This window comes from Equus quagga, chromosome 13, assembly GCF_021613505.1.
Source record: "Equus quagga isolate Etosha38 chromosome 13, UCLA_HA_Equagga_1.0, whole genome shotgun sequence".
In the NCBI taxonomy this organism is placed as follows: domain Eukaryota; kingdom Metazoa; phylum Chordata; class Mammalia; order Perissodactyla; family Equidae; genus Equus; species Equus quagga.
In genome coordinates, this window is record NC_060279.1 from 63,642,197 (window position 1) to 63,657,034 (window position 14,838).

A 14,838-nucleotide genomic window follows, 5' to 3' on the forward strand; every position below is an offset into this window, starting at 1 on the left:
GAACTTAACCACTCGGCCACGGGGCCAGCCCCTCTCTTCCTCTTCTTTTGTTAAATGAAATGCTAAAATTGCACGATCAGTTCAAAACTTCTGGTAGAACAATTTATGACTTCTGTTTTTTGCCTAGACAATTTATTTTGTGTGTGATTGGATACACTCTAATCCAGACCCAGATGTAAAACCTGATTAATTAAATTAGAAGATTTTAATGATACAAATACTGTTTTGTTTTCCTTTTTTAGTCACCTCTAAAAAAAAGAAATGTGAAGACATTGGACTAGAGTTGGCAGTAGCACTTTTATTATTTAATCTAAACTATATTAAAGTGTATTACATGATAAAGCTTTGAAGTGACCTTCAAATATCATCTCTCAGATGCTTTTCTGTCTAATTCTTATTTAGTAGAGTGATAATCTCTGTTTTTGTCTTTAAGTAACACTACCTTTCAGCTCGTATAATTATTCCCTTTTGTGTTTAAATTAGTTGAGGTGGAGGATTCTTTCTGGGTTTTAATCTCTTTACCCAGTATTGACCAGTGATCCTACCCAATAGTACTTAAATCCCTAGATGATAGAAAGCATCTTTCTCTCCCAATAGGAAAGGGCTTAAAAACCAAATTGTATAATGTGTACCTAATACATATTTTACGCTGTGCTTAGACACTTTGGGTTGAATAAGACAAAAGATGTATTTAAAACATTACTCTAAGTGTCAGGACAGTTAGAAATTTTATAAGCATTTTATTTTTCAGGAAACATTCTTTAATAAATATTCTGTGAATATATTAATGTCACTCTAACAAGGTAAAAATAATTATTTTAGAAGAATTCAGATTAAAAACGGGAGAGAATTATTGTGTAGTATTAGAACCCTGACTGGCAATTTAATGGACTGAGGAATAAAGAGGTAGTCTCCAATAAATCAGTAACAAACCTTTCAGCTTCAGCAGTAGTGCTAATTATTTTTTAAAATAGAGCCTCAACCAATGTCAAGGATCAGACATTTTATGCACAGTAGCATATCTAATTGAAAAGTGTGAATTAGTAAGTTTTTTGAGGGGGGATGAGAAAGTAAGTATTTGAAAGTTGGTTTGGGAAATGAAAAGATTGTTTTGCTGCTAAAAAATTCATATTTCTTACTGCTTTGGGTGTGTTGGTCAGAGCATATCCTCTTCCATTCTTTAAGGGAATTTGGGTAAGGGCATAGCCTAAAAACACCTGAGAGAGCATTCTGGCTTATGGATTAGATTGCATTAGTAAACAGGAGAACAAATTGGTGAATATGAGTTAAAAATTTTGGATAAGAAATTTCCCCACGTGCATTTATTTGAATGTTAATAATTTAATTTTTTAAAGTTTGTTTTAAAAACATTGCTTATTGTAGCATGTAAACTTAAGTTGGGTCGGAAAAGTACAAATGGGAAATTGAAACTGTTTTAAACATGTAAATTAAATGATCGACCCTACAATTTTTGTTTTTGGGTTTTCTTTCTTTTTTTTTTCATAAAGTAATCGGGATTGCTTATTTTATATGCTGGGATGCTAGTTGTTTTTTCTATTAATACACTTAACTTGCATTCTAGCTTCGCCATTCAGAGACAGGCATCGTGTGGTGGGTTGTGTGACAGTGTCTGTCAATAGTGAAGACAAATAGTGCCAGAGACACTTAACCCATCCAATCTCACCCAGGGTATAGGTCGGTCTCGTTTTCAGACTTCTTCATAAGTCTTTTTTTCTTTCTTTCTTTCTTCCTTCCTTCCTTTCTTTTTTGTTTCTAAATAGTGGATTGATACTGATTGAAACTAAAACTTTTTGTAAAGTTTTAAACTTTACATTAATATTATAAGAAGAAGAAGAAAAGTAGAAAACGAAGGTTGGCATGTAAGGTGTTGACAAAGCAGGTTTGCAGCCACTTTGTGTGTTCTAGGTTTTTCAATCCCTTGGCAACATGAATGTTGGCCTTAAAATTTTTTTCTCTCAATATCTTTCTTCTTTCATCTGAAAGTATGTCCTTGTGTCTGGTGACTTTTATCAGACAAGATACTTAGATTTGAAGTCATTGTTACCAGTAAGAAAAATGAAATACTTAAAAGAGAATAACTGAGATTGAACATTAAGTGTTTTAGACGAGAAATTGTTTCCAAACATCTTGTGTAGTTTTTTATGATTATTTTCTGAACAGTCAATAGTTTACTCCTTCTCCGTTCCACTATTGGTTCATTTAGCACATTTGCAAAATTTTATGGCTTTTGTTCCAGTGGTTTTTTTAGGAAACTCAACTGACTTTGCACTGATGTTGAAAAGTTATAAAATATGTGCGTGTATTTAAATGCTAGGGATCACATTTTTATCTTGGAAGCTTAGTTAAATGTCATTTCTGTCATATATTTTAAATCAGTGAAAGGTAGTTATTTCTTTGAAGACTTTAAAGAATGTTTCTAATTTCAGAGCTTTCTATAAAAAGTTTAGTTAGTTCCATATGAAGTGTCATCTCTTTTTTGCAGTATTTTAAGCACTAAAATGAAATGGTAATTAAAAATAATTTCTAGTTCACAAATCTAAAACTAATAGCTGTTAAATTTAAAATTCAGTTTAAGCAAGGAATATATGAAATCTACACAGGTTTCTATATGTGGTACCATTTAAAAATCCATTTTAATCTCGTCAAATTAATAATGCTTGCAAATTCTAGGATATCCAGGTAGATATTATCTGCCACTCTTTTTATCCCAACTACTTTGAATGTTCATAGTGAACCTTAATGATTTCATCAATTCTTAAAAGAAGCCATATATGCCATTTAAGTTCACCATTATTACTGACATTTGGTCTAATAATTGGCTACTGCCAATAATAGAATTATTAGACTTAGGTATAGAATACTATAGATGTGATCCTTCCCTTCACTTATAAATTTTAGAATTATTCTTTTGAAATTATACATTTCCATTAGTAAATTGGAGAAATAGTCTATCAGTTTTCCCTTTGGTTTGCTGTTCTCTCTGTGGTCACAGAAAATGCTATGGAACAATAAAATTCTAGGTTCAAAAATTTTTTCATAAAAGAAAAAAATCAGTAAAAATTTATTCACGTTAGTTAGACGAGAAATAATTTTAAGAAAAAATTGAAGAAAAACTTCCCACTTTATGAGGGGATTGGTAAGGGATTTAAGAACAAATAAAATTATAAAGTTATAAAATAGAAACATATTACAACTGTTCTCAGTGAGAAAATAAAAGCAATTATTAAAACTTTTATGTTGGAGTTTTTGTATTTTTAATATGCAGCAGATAAACATAATCTCTACCTTCTTAATAGTGAAAAATAGAGACTCAAAACCAAAAAAAATGGAGGAGAGAGAGTTAGCATATTTTGTTCATAAGAACTTATAAATAAAAAAGAATGTATAGATGAGGCAGGATTGCATTAACATGTCAATTCTATAGAATGTCAATTAAGCTGTTTCTTGATGTTTAATGATAATAGTGACTGAAAAGTCTTTGTAGATATTTTAAGTACATTTACAGTATCCCAGGAATGTTCTTTAGTGCTTTTCTTGGAATGCTTGGAATTGACAAATTAGTGTTTAAAAATCTAAAATATTTTTGATGTTATTTTTATGCATTTGTTTTTTAATAGATAATATTAAGGACTTTTTTTCTTTGTAAACTTATGAATTAATTCACAAGTAGGTTGATTTGGCTTTAATATACTTTCAAGAAAGAAAATTATTAGCTCACTCTTTATAGAAACAGAGAATAGTCACCTCTAAACTCTTAAGTTACTTCTAAATCCTTTCCTGTATCAGATAATACTATTATAGTAATATATATTCTAAGCACTTTGAGTAGTAAATTTTCTTTTTAGACCTGATATGTCCATTATGGATACATTGGTACATTTATTTACCAGTTTAACTTTAATATAACAACATGCATATCAAATATTGGCTTCCCATACATCAATTTAATTTAAAAAATTGAATTTTTACTACGTACAAGGAACTGTGTTAGGTGTTGGGAGGGTCTAAGATGAGAAAGATATTGTCCATGCTCTTAAAGGGCCTGTAGTTCTTATCCTCCACTTCACCACCCCACCTGGCGTTACTAATGTGCTTAGGTGATGCCTTGCTAACCAGAATATAACATCTTTATGTGAAGGATTGTGTATGCCATTATCATCATCATCAGAGAACAATGATACTATTGTGAAAAACTTTATAGTTAAAAAAAATTGTCTTGGGGCCGGGCCCGTGGCCGAGTGGTTAAGTTCACGCGCTCCGCTGCAGGCGACCCAGTGTTTCGTCAGTTCGAGTCCTGGGCGCAGACGTGGCACTGCTCATTGAGCAACACGGAGGCGGCGTCCCACATGCCACAACTAGAAGGACCCACAACTAAGACTATACAACTGTGTACCGGGGGGCTTTGGGGAGAAAAAAGGAAAAAAGTAAAATCTTTTACAAAAAATTGTCTTGTTATAGTCTTAAAATGAGTAGAATCTCTGTAATTTAGGATCAAAATGAGATAGACTTTAAAAAGTAATATTTTTAAATTAGAGGATACTTTACTGCTATCTTCTGACAGAGTTTATGTTTTCAGTTTCATAGTTTTGTGGTAATGAACTTTTTTATTTAATAAGTATATCCAGGAAACTGCAGGTAAAATATAAAAATTGTATGTTAGGTATCCAAGGAAAATGTGTAGAATATTTTGATTTCTGTAGGTTATGAGATCATAGTTTGGCACACCTGTCCCAGAACAAACTTTTATATATAATTATATCAATTGGATTTTGTAACCCTGATCATTTTGATAAGATGTTCAGGATAAAATCAGATAGACCTCAAAGAGCAATGTTAGGTTGTATCTTGCATATTAAATTCATAAATACCACATAACTTGCTTTTGAGTTCGTGATTGCTTTTTCACCTGTACTTTCCATCTGTGGTGGACTGGGATCCCTGAGATGTTAATATTCTGCATTCTCACGTTCATGGTACTTAAATTCAAAAAGAGTGGGTTGGGGAGAGCTGCTTTATAGAAATACAAGTTCACAGCATTCCTGCTGCATGTTTTGTGTGTTTCACTGCAAACATTGCATGCTGCATACTTGTATTTCTCTGGAAATTTGAAGAACATAAGCTCATACACAAAAATTTAGTTTCACTTTTGCCAATAGTTGGAACAGATGGAGGAATGTTAGACGTAATACCTTTCTTATTTTTTCTAAAATGAATTCTATAGTATTTTTCAAAAAATGAGAAAAAACTTGTTACTTAAACCCAAAGTGGCTACAAATCAGCTCCTAAACTGTCACTGACATTAGCATCTAGATTTTGTAGTTTTTACAAATCTTTTAAAATATTTATTTACTAAGAAAACATTGCATTAATGCATGATACAAAATTGATAAATTTTTCTTTAAATTGGAATGCAGTTTAAAGTGACTGAATTTTCCAATTTCAGCTACTGCATTTGACAAGGATACAAACTGGAAAATGGAACTGGTATCATCTAATTGCTCTAGGTTCTTTAACTTATGGTAGTTGCGAAAAATCTTTCCACGTGGCCTTGTGTAGATCACATTATTAATGGCTAATATTAATTGCCTTGACAGCAATGAAAAATTGTGGGTGAATTTAGTTCTTTCAAGTGATTTAAGTGTTTTGGTACATGTTTTCAATTTAAAAATAGATCTTTGGCAGTTGGCTTTTGATTATCTAAACATTGGCATTCTTACATTTCACTCTTTATATTATGATTGATATGAATCTTGCAATTCCAATAACTGCACATCACAGTTTTAATTTTTATCCTACTGCTTTAAAACAGTGGTGTTCTTGGCTTTAGGTAAAAAATACTTTTAGATTTAAGCGTATCTCTTAGTTATCTGTCACATGTTACCTATTTTTATTTTTTTGTGTGTATGTTTATAAACCTTTCCATATCTTATACAAGGTAAAATGTTCATTCTAAAATTTTAAGACTGACTACTTCCCACCTTAACATTCTTAGTGTGCCTCTGAGGTTATGCTGTTAAGGGTTAAAGTCATATTATTTTTCAATGAGCTATTCTGCCAGTTGCCACACATTTTTAAAAAATCTACTTAAATTATTTTGGCTAGGTGTAATAGATGAATGGTTTTATAAAAAATCTTTTTATAGGAACTAATTCTTGTGCTCTCCAGAGATTTTTTTTTCTACTTAACTAATTTTTGTTAGACTTCATCTAAGAAAATTTACTGTTACTCATATTAGGAAATTCCCTTAATAGTTAAAACCACGCAGGCCCTTTAAAAGAGGAAATGGACAGTGGTAACCAGTTGTTGAGTGTGTGATCAAGTACTTTATAAGAGAAATCCATTCAATAATCAGTCCTTACTCTACTTTTCATTCTGCATTAAGGATGGATTTATTTATTTTAGAGATCATGGTTTTGAACTGCCACTTCCAACTTCTGGAGATCCACACTGGTTAACTTGCTTGTCTTCTACAGCCCAGCATGTTCCAAATCAAACCTTTTTCACTTTTATTCTTCTAGATTTTACACAATCATAGTGACGGTACCAGTTCCATTTTGCCTACACTTCAGTTGATTATATATTTTTTCTATTTATTTCTCATTTTATAATTGATATCTGGAATAATCAGCGGCTCTTTTCTCATTTATTTTCTCATATTTTTATTCCAGGATTTGCCTCTGAAGCAGGGAGTGTCTGCATTAAAAATGACCTGTAGTTCTCTGCTTCATAGGTTAGAAACTTATTTTAATATTTTGTGGCTAAGCACAGTCCCACTTTTCAAATTTTATAATGAATTATTTAATTGGCATTGAATGTGGACCACAAGCATATATTTCATATTGGGGTTTTATTATTTTAAATGATTAAAAATTCAACAGAACATCCAGCTGAGGCAATAAAAGCTTTATTCTTGCTTTACAGCTTAAAACATTAGATTTAAAAAAATCTATCGATTATAACACAAGTAAATTAATGCTATTTGGGCATTTTTTAAAATTGCATTTCTTAGGCCTTGTATTGCTTTGAAGCATTTATATTCTAAAACAACCAAATTCCAACTATTCATTTTGGGGAAAAACAATCAGTTCACAAATCACGTTTTCAATGGGACTGCTAGCCAGCATAGGTGAAAACATGTATAGTGTATTTACTCTTAAATTGTACACCGCAGATGCTTCTTCAGCTCCCTCCTCTTCCTCCATGGGCGGTGCTTGCAGCTCCTTTACCACCTCTTCCAGCCCTACCATTTATTCTACCTCAGTCACCGACAGCAAGGCTATGCAAGTGGAGAGCTGCTCCTCAGCCTTGGGGGTAAGTAACAGAGGGGTAAGTGAAAAGCAGTTAACCAGTAACACAGTTCAGCAGCATCCATCAACACCGAAGAGGCACACAGTCTTGTACATCTCACCACCACCTGAGGACTTGCTGGATAACAGTCGGATGTCCTGCCAGGATGAGGGGTGTGGATTGGAATCTGAGCAGAGCTGCAGTATGTGGATGGAGGATTCCCCCTCCAACTTCAGTAACATGAGCACCAGTTCCTACAATGATAACACTGAGGTACCTCGTAAATCACGAAAACGAAATCCAAAGCAGAGGCCGGGGGTCAAACGACGAGATTGTGAAGAATCTAATATGGATATATTTGATGCCGACAGTGCCAAAGCACCTCACTATGTGCTTTCTCAGCTTACCACGGACAACAAAGGCAACTCAAAAGCAGGAAATGGGTTGGTATTCACATTTTTTTAAAGTTCTATCACCATTATGCAAAACAAAAAAAAATCATTCCCCACTTTTATTAATTGCTCAGTTAAGTTTGCATATAAAGCAAAGATGCTAATTTTATCATTGAAATATGTGAAAATTTTAACTTAAAATTACCAAGTTTCACTAGAGGAAAAATAAAATATCAACAGATTTTAACAGTAGGTATCTTATTATGAGTATGATTAAGTAGCAGAAAATGAAAATAATCTGTTTTGAAATAACTTTTAAATTTCAAATAGATTTTATTTTAAAAGTATTTTAAAGTATTTTTACTCCTAGAAATAACTAGCAACGTGATAGCTCTAGCTAAAACAACTCAAAACATTCACAAAAGGCTAGTTTGTGTTTTCTTTCACGTTGTCTCATATGGTTCAATCTATTCCCATTTTTGTGAGGATTTTTACACCTTATTTTTCTGTTTTATTTGATGAAAACAAAAAGCTAAATTCATAGTTTGATTCTCCTCATTTAGATTCATGTATTTATTTTAAGCTTTTTCATTGTGCCAATTCAGGATTTAAAAAAATATAGAGATATATATATATCACTAATTTTTTTCCTGTGATTCTAGGTTATGTATTTGAAGGGTGATAGAACAGGATCATGGTACACATTTGAGTTGTCATTCATGTCTGCCGGTTCACAACATTCACTAAATATATTTCAATAGCTACCGTAATATTCACTGCTGTAGTACAGAATACTATGACATTTTCAACTTTTTAAATCCTTTAGTACTTTTATTGTAATATTTAATTGCTGGACTTTTTGATTAGATTTTCCTACAGTATATTCAACATAGTTTGATAAAATTTAACTCACTGGATTTTGAGAGATTACTTTTTTAGGAGGTGGGGTATGGTCCTTTAGTTGACCCAGCATCTCCTACAGTTTCAGGTTGTCACAAAAAGTGATAGAGAAGCTGTCAATTGGTTTACTACTTGATGACGTTGTTATGTTTTAAGTTAAAAATCTAGTTGAGTATTATAAAGAATATTTTTAATGTATATTAAACTTGTCCAGATATTCTCTCAGTACATTTTTAAAGTAATATCTATCTACCATTTAAGCAACAATTATTCTATACTACTTTCTTTTCTACTCTCATTTAAAACTCCTTTGGTGTGATATAGTTAAATAAAAATCATGCTTAAATGTTTTTCATTTTTAGAAAGTCCAGATTAGAAGATTATTTAAAAGAAAACAAGATAGACCCTTTCCTAAAATGTTACCATTGGCAGAGTCAGGAATTCTAGAACATTTTTGTAGAAATATTACCTATAGAATAATTGTCTGAAACACAGTAGCACAGATCTAAAAGTCTCATGTATATGATTAAACAGGTATGTGTTTATTTGGGCTTTAATGGAGAAAGTTTTTTTTGAGTTCCACAAGAGAGATTTTCAGTTTTATACTGAAATAAATGTTAAAGGTTCAAATGAAGAACAAGTAAAATTTTGACTTAGATTTAGTCAACACACATACATGATTTGCAGTTGCTATTTAAAGAGATATCTTGACCTACATCTTTTCTGCTTCTGCTTTTGTATGATAGATGTATCTTAGAAATGATTTGAGGTTACCCAGGGAAAGTATAATAACATTTGTCAAGACAAAATCTCTCATGAAATTATTCATGGAACAGAAACTCATCAAGCAGCAGAAGAATTGTCCAGCTTCTTAGGTAATGGAAAAATATTTGACACTAGCGTATGGAAATAATGGAAGAAGTTTAAATTTTGAATTTATAAGGACTATATCAAGGAAAGGATAAAAGCACATGTAAATATGTAGAAAAATAGGCCTTTGAAAACAATTATTAAGAAGATCTCAAGCTAAAGTCTTACATTCTTCAACAAGAAAGATGTTAGAAACGTGAAAGAAATTTAGAAATGTTTTGAGAGATAAGGTATTTATAGCTGTAGATCTAATGTGCCGTGAATTTATAGTTTATATAATTCTAAATTGTAGAAAATATATTCTCAAATATTTGCATACAGCAGTTTATTGGTCTTCAAGATGGAAATGGCATTTTTATATAATTAAAGTGTTATATAACAGTTGGAGTTTATTAAGAAAACAAAACCATGTTTTTAAAAAACTGCTCAGTATTTAAACATTCCTAGCTATATCATTCTTGAATTCTTTGATGAAATGTCCTGAGAATCAGTAGCCCTATGTCTCTTCTAGATATTCCTAGAAATTAAGATATGATGTCATCTGGATATGAAACCTATTTTAGGCATTTTATAGTGAAAATTATTTTTGACATAGGTAACCAGAAGGATATGTAGCACAAAGGAATTAGGATATCATTTTAAGACTTCTGAATAGAATATGCCAAGACAGTGGATTTTCCTTTTAGATGTCATTTAGAAGTAAAAGTCCATAAAATTAACTGTTGCTTTCTTGTTTTTTCTGAAGCCATCATGCCCTAAAAATTAGTAATTTGAATGATTACTTTTCTAAGAATTAGTTGTTTTCAGTCTCACACATCTAGAGATCTAAATATGTATGTATTCCATTTTTATGCTTAAACCTAGAGAATAAAAATAGTTTTAAGAACTTTTTTAAGTATCATTTCAGAAATTTTTTAATTATATGTGCTATTCTTCTTTGAGCCATAATGTGTATACTTTCTCACGTCACTTGACAATCGTCATCCCAAATGAAATATTTTGTTTTGCTGAAATAGTAAAACTCATTATCATCTATTTATCCTCATAAATATTAGTTTGGCTAGCATAAGTGAATATTAAAATCATATCTTGACAAATTAATTGATATGATAAATTTTCCTTATATTTCAAGCCAGTGTTTCCTTTTCTATTATAAAATTAACAGATATTTATTACAAACATTTGAAAAATACAGAAAAATAGAAGAAAATAACCCATAATCTAGTCACTCAATACAACTGATATTAGCACTTTGCTATATTTTCTTTTAGTTCCTTTTGGTGCATATTTGGGGGATGTTTTTACATAGTAAAACATCAGTAAGTGAATATTTTTGCTTTGATTTTAAAATGAGTGAAAAACAGAATATCATTATAGAATTTCATATGTAAGGGACTACACATTGTGTTCAGGGAAAATGTTTGAATTTCTACCCAGAATGATAAAGAGAAAAATAGCGCTTATTGCCCATTATCCCAGCTTCAACTTGACACTTTTGTTGATAGGATTTATTCTTCCAGGGCCTTTTAAATGACTTACACAGGTAATCTTTGAATTAATTATGTCAAACACGAATGGCATTCCTTGGCCAGTTAGGGTCCAGTCTTTTTGATCTTACTATTGTAGAAGCGTCTTTTTTTCCTTTGCTGTCCTTTCTTTGTCTGTTTCTTCTTCCTATTTGCCTTCATCAACAAATATTTTTTCAGCACCTGCTGTTTAAAGAATTGTGCAAGGTTCAGGGAATATGGGGATGATTGAGCATAGTACTTGCCCTCAGAACCCTCATTCCTATCCAGTCAGTTTTATTTCATTCCTTTGCATCCCTTCTTTCCTTCATTCTTCTATCCCTTTCCTAGCCGTGGAGTTCACCCCAGTCCCTGGTATTTTCTATTTATTTTTATCACATATTTGCAGTGCTTCAGATTAAATGTGTTGACCTGAAGCCCTAACTACCATTTGAAATATTTTTCTTTGAATATACATTCCACATAGCAAATGTATGATAAACAAATAAACATTAGAAACACAACTTTTAAAAATAAATTACATTGCCTATCTGTAAAGCCCAGATTATAAATTTTTTACATGCTAAGGGCTTTAATTATTTAACTAATCACAAATAAAAATACTCTGAAAAATTACACTTCTGAGAAAGATTGGTTAGAGTAAAGCTAATTTCCCAATAATAATTGAATCACTGATTTTTTAATTATAATTGTTTGATATACTGAGAAAGATATCCAAAAGAATATGCTATATGTACTTTCAGTTGTTTTTTAAGGCCTTTTGTTTCTTTTTGCTACCCCCATTTTTCTTTGACTTTGCAAGATTGATTAGAAAATAATGATAGTTAATCTTGTAGCTTTATGTAACACTCACATATATATGTAATTTTAAAAGTTTATTTTGACTAAAATGCAATGTGAAAGGTTACAATGACATCATCTGTTCTCTTTCCTGTTATTCCCAGTTCATTGCATTCAGTCTTCCTCCTTTCCTCCTACCACACATATGCACTCTTTGTCTTCTCTGTCCAACTACTTTCTTTTATTTTTGCATCATATAGTTAAATTTTATTACAAAATTTTAAAAGATAATTTTGTTTATGCAATGTATCTTCCCTTAGGCTGTATTTATTCTATCAGTAAGATAATCAGTTGTTTTTAATGTTATTGCCCATTCTGTTTCTTCCTTTATCTTACATGACTTTTGTAGAGAACTGTTTTTGATACTTTTTCCATGTTGTGCTCTGACTTCTCAGAACATTGGAAAACCAAAAAGGAACTGGAGTAAAGAAGAGCCCTATGTTGTGTGGACAGTATCCTGTTAAATGTGAGGGAAAGGAGCTGAAGATAGTTGTACAACCTGAGACCCAGCACCGGGCTCGGTACCTGACTGAGGGTAGCCGTGGCTCAGTAAAGGATAGAACACAGCAAGGGTTTCCTACAGTAAAGGTACTTACTTCATTTTGCAATACGTGAAGAATTTTCTCCAGTTTTACTTATTACTTATTTTGTTTTTAACCAATAAATGCTGCCTGAAGTAGAAGGATAGAATTACTAGCTATATACAATAAAAATTAAAGTTAAAGTCTAACTGAACCATAGCCAAATAGTGCTAATTTGATATTTGAATTTTAGTTTAAATTAAAGGAGAGCTGTGTATGTGTTCTGATAAGTAAAATATCTGGAAATCATGAATTATCTTACCCTTATATTTGACATTGGTAGTGACTGTATTAGATTCTTCCCAAACTTTATATTTAAGAAGAAATTTTAAAGTGAATTCAAAGAAAAAGTATTGTAGAAATTATTATGGACTTGAAAAATAAGGTTTGTAAGATGGCTAAATTAGGAGTATTCAACTCAGAAAAGAATTGGTTGATAGGTAACTCAAGTCTTCAGTTTAAGAAATAGGATATCATCTGAGTCTTCATCTTTTCAGAACTTAGACCAACAGGAAAAAAAGAGGCTTAAATTTCAGCAACTGGGATACCTTGTTAGAAAGAATATTTCTCTTTGAAGACAAACCAAAGAAATTGGGATGGGGGATTTTTAAGTGTTCCTACCCCTGCAAAATACTAATCAGGGAGGAATTATGGCTAGTCACATGGTAGATTCTTGTTGGATAGTTTATGTAAATGCATTAATTGAACTGCCTTTCATATTATACTTTCATGAAATTGTACCAGAAACTTGGGATTGGGAAATTTACCTGTGACCTTTATAAGATTGGTTAATTGTCACATGTACAAATATCATTCCTACCCCTCCACTGCTCACCACACCAACCCATCCTCAATCTCCCAAACTCAGGATGGGTAATACGCAAGTGAGAAATTTAAGTTATGCTTTGTGTGAATATTGGTCTAACCAAATGTTTTGATAGTTTGGTCAGTATTTTTAGTCTAACTGCTGTGACTTTGTTATACTTCATATAAGTACTTGTCTGGTCAGAAGTATTATTAGATTAATTGCCTAACTGTGATGCTGTGTGAATTCCTGAACTTAAAAGTTTATTCATTCATTCATTCAACAAATATTGTGCCTCTCTATGTGCCAGACACTGTTCTAGATAACTGCTGACTAACAGTTTAGGTAAATTGCTTATTTGCCTCCTTATTGTATCATTTCACAGAGATACACCTATACTGGGATTAAAAAGATATATGAGTTTTTTTATGCACTTTGGTGTACATCGTGCAAGTTATTTTGTGATTTTCTGCATTCTATATTAGCAGCTTCAATGTTTAACTATAAACCTTACCAAGAATCAGCATTGGAAACATTTGTTTATTTATTTATTCTTCAGCATACAAATCATAATTTAATTTATGAAGAGTTGCTGGAGTCTTGTAGTGACCCATAGATCCTGGTTCAAACTTGCAATTTTTCAGAACCATAATCTTTTGGCTCAGGATTTCATGATGATGTATGTATGTATCTAGTCTCTGAAAATGAGCTCTGTTTCCCTATTATTTATATAGCTGCCCTTCAAACACTTTTCTATTCAAATAGCTTTAAAAGAATAAAAATTTAGTATATGTACTCTTGTTTGATGATGATTAATGATACCACTAACAGTTTACTGAATTTTCCATTGGTGGTAGTGGTAAATTGTACATAACCTACATGATTCTTTGACAGTCCATAAATTTATAAATACCTAAAAGACTGTGTATTTATTCTCATCTAGTTGTACAAATTAATTATAAATAATTTATCATTAAACATCTAAAATTTTAATTAAAATGTGATTATTGCAGAATTAAAACTTAGCCAACTCTCTTTTATGAAAATATTTCATCTGTTTTTCTTGAGGATTTAAATTATTTCTTTATTGTAATCTAGTTGTAAATATAGGACTTGGTCTTAAATGTTTGATTTTACAATTAGATTATTTGACAGACTAATTACTGTTTATGTTCCATGTTATCTCACTCCAGCTGGAAGGCCATAATGAGCCAGTAGTGTTGCAAGTGTTTGTGGGCAATGACTCTGGTCGAGTGAAACCACATGGGTTTTATCAGGCCTGCAGGGTAACTGGGCGAAATACGACTCCCTGCAAAGAAGTGGACATTGAAGGCACTACTGTTATAGAAGTTGGCCTTGATCCGAGTAACAACATGACACTAGCGTAAGTACTTAGTAAAATTTTTTTGTTATACATTACACTTTTGCAGTAGGAGGAAAAATTTTTAGTTTCTAGTATATAAAAGAAGATTTTGAGTATTTTATTAAAATGTTTTAAACACTATAAACAAAAACATAGATTATTACAGAATAATAATGGGTTAAAATTAACCCTTCTGCCCTTTGCTGGAGAATTCCAATAGTGAAAGGCAGGGAAATAAAAACCAGGTGGAATG

General features: G+C 31.6%; 1 protein-coding gene across 10 annotated transcripts in view; it reads left to right on the plus strand.

The window, feature by feature from the left end:
* The window catches only part of NFAT5 (nuclear factor of activated T cells 5), a 123,228-nt gene that overhangs the window by 67,067 nt on the left and 41,323 nt on the right, over nucleotides 1-14,838 (plus strand). For 4 of the 10 annotated variants that reach the window (XM_046682979.1, XM_046682980.1, XM_046682981.1 and 1 more), the window contains 3 exons: nucleotides 7,193-7,751; nucleotides 12,232-12,424; nucleotides 14,416-14,606. In XM_046682979.1, the coding sequence (XP_046538935.1) occupies nucleotides 7,193-7,751; nucleotides 12,232-12,424; nucleotides 14,416-14,606 (943 nt within the window). Of the gene's footprint in view, nucleotides 1-1,670; nucleotides 1,696-6,689; nucleotides 6,752-7,192; nucleotides 7,752-9,332; nucleotides 9,476-12,231; nucleotides 12,425-14,415; nucleotides 14,607-14,838 lie in introns of those variants that run through there. The other 6 variants (XM_046682984.1, XM_046682988.1, XM_046682983.1 and 3 more) reach the window with 6 other exon arrangements.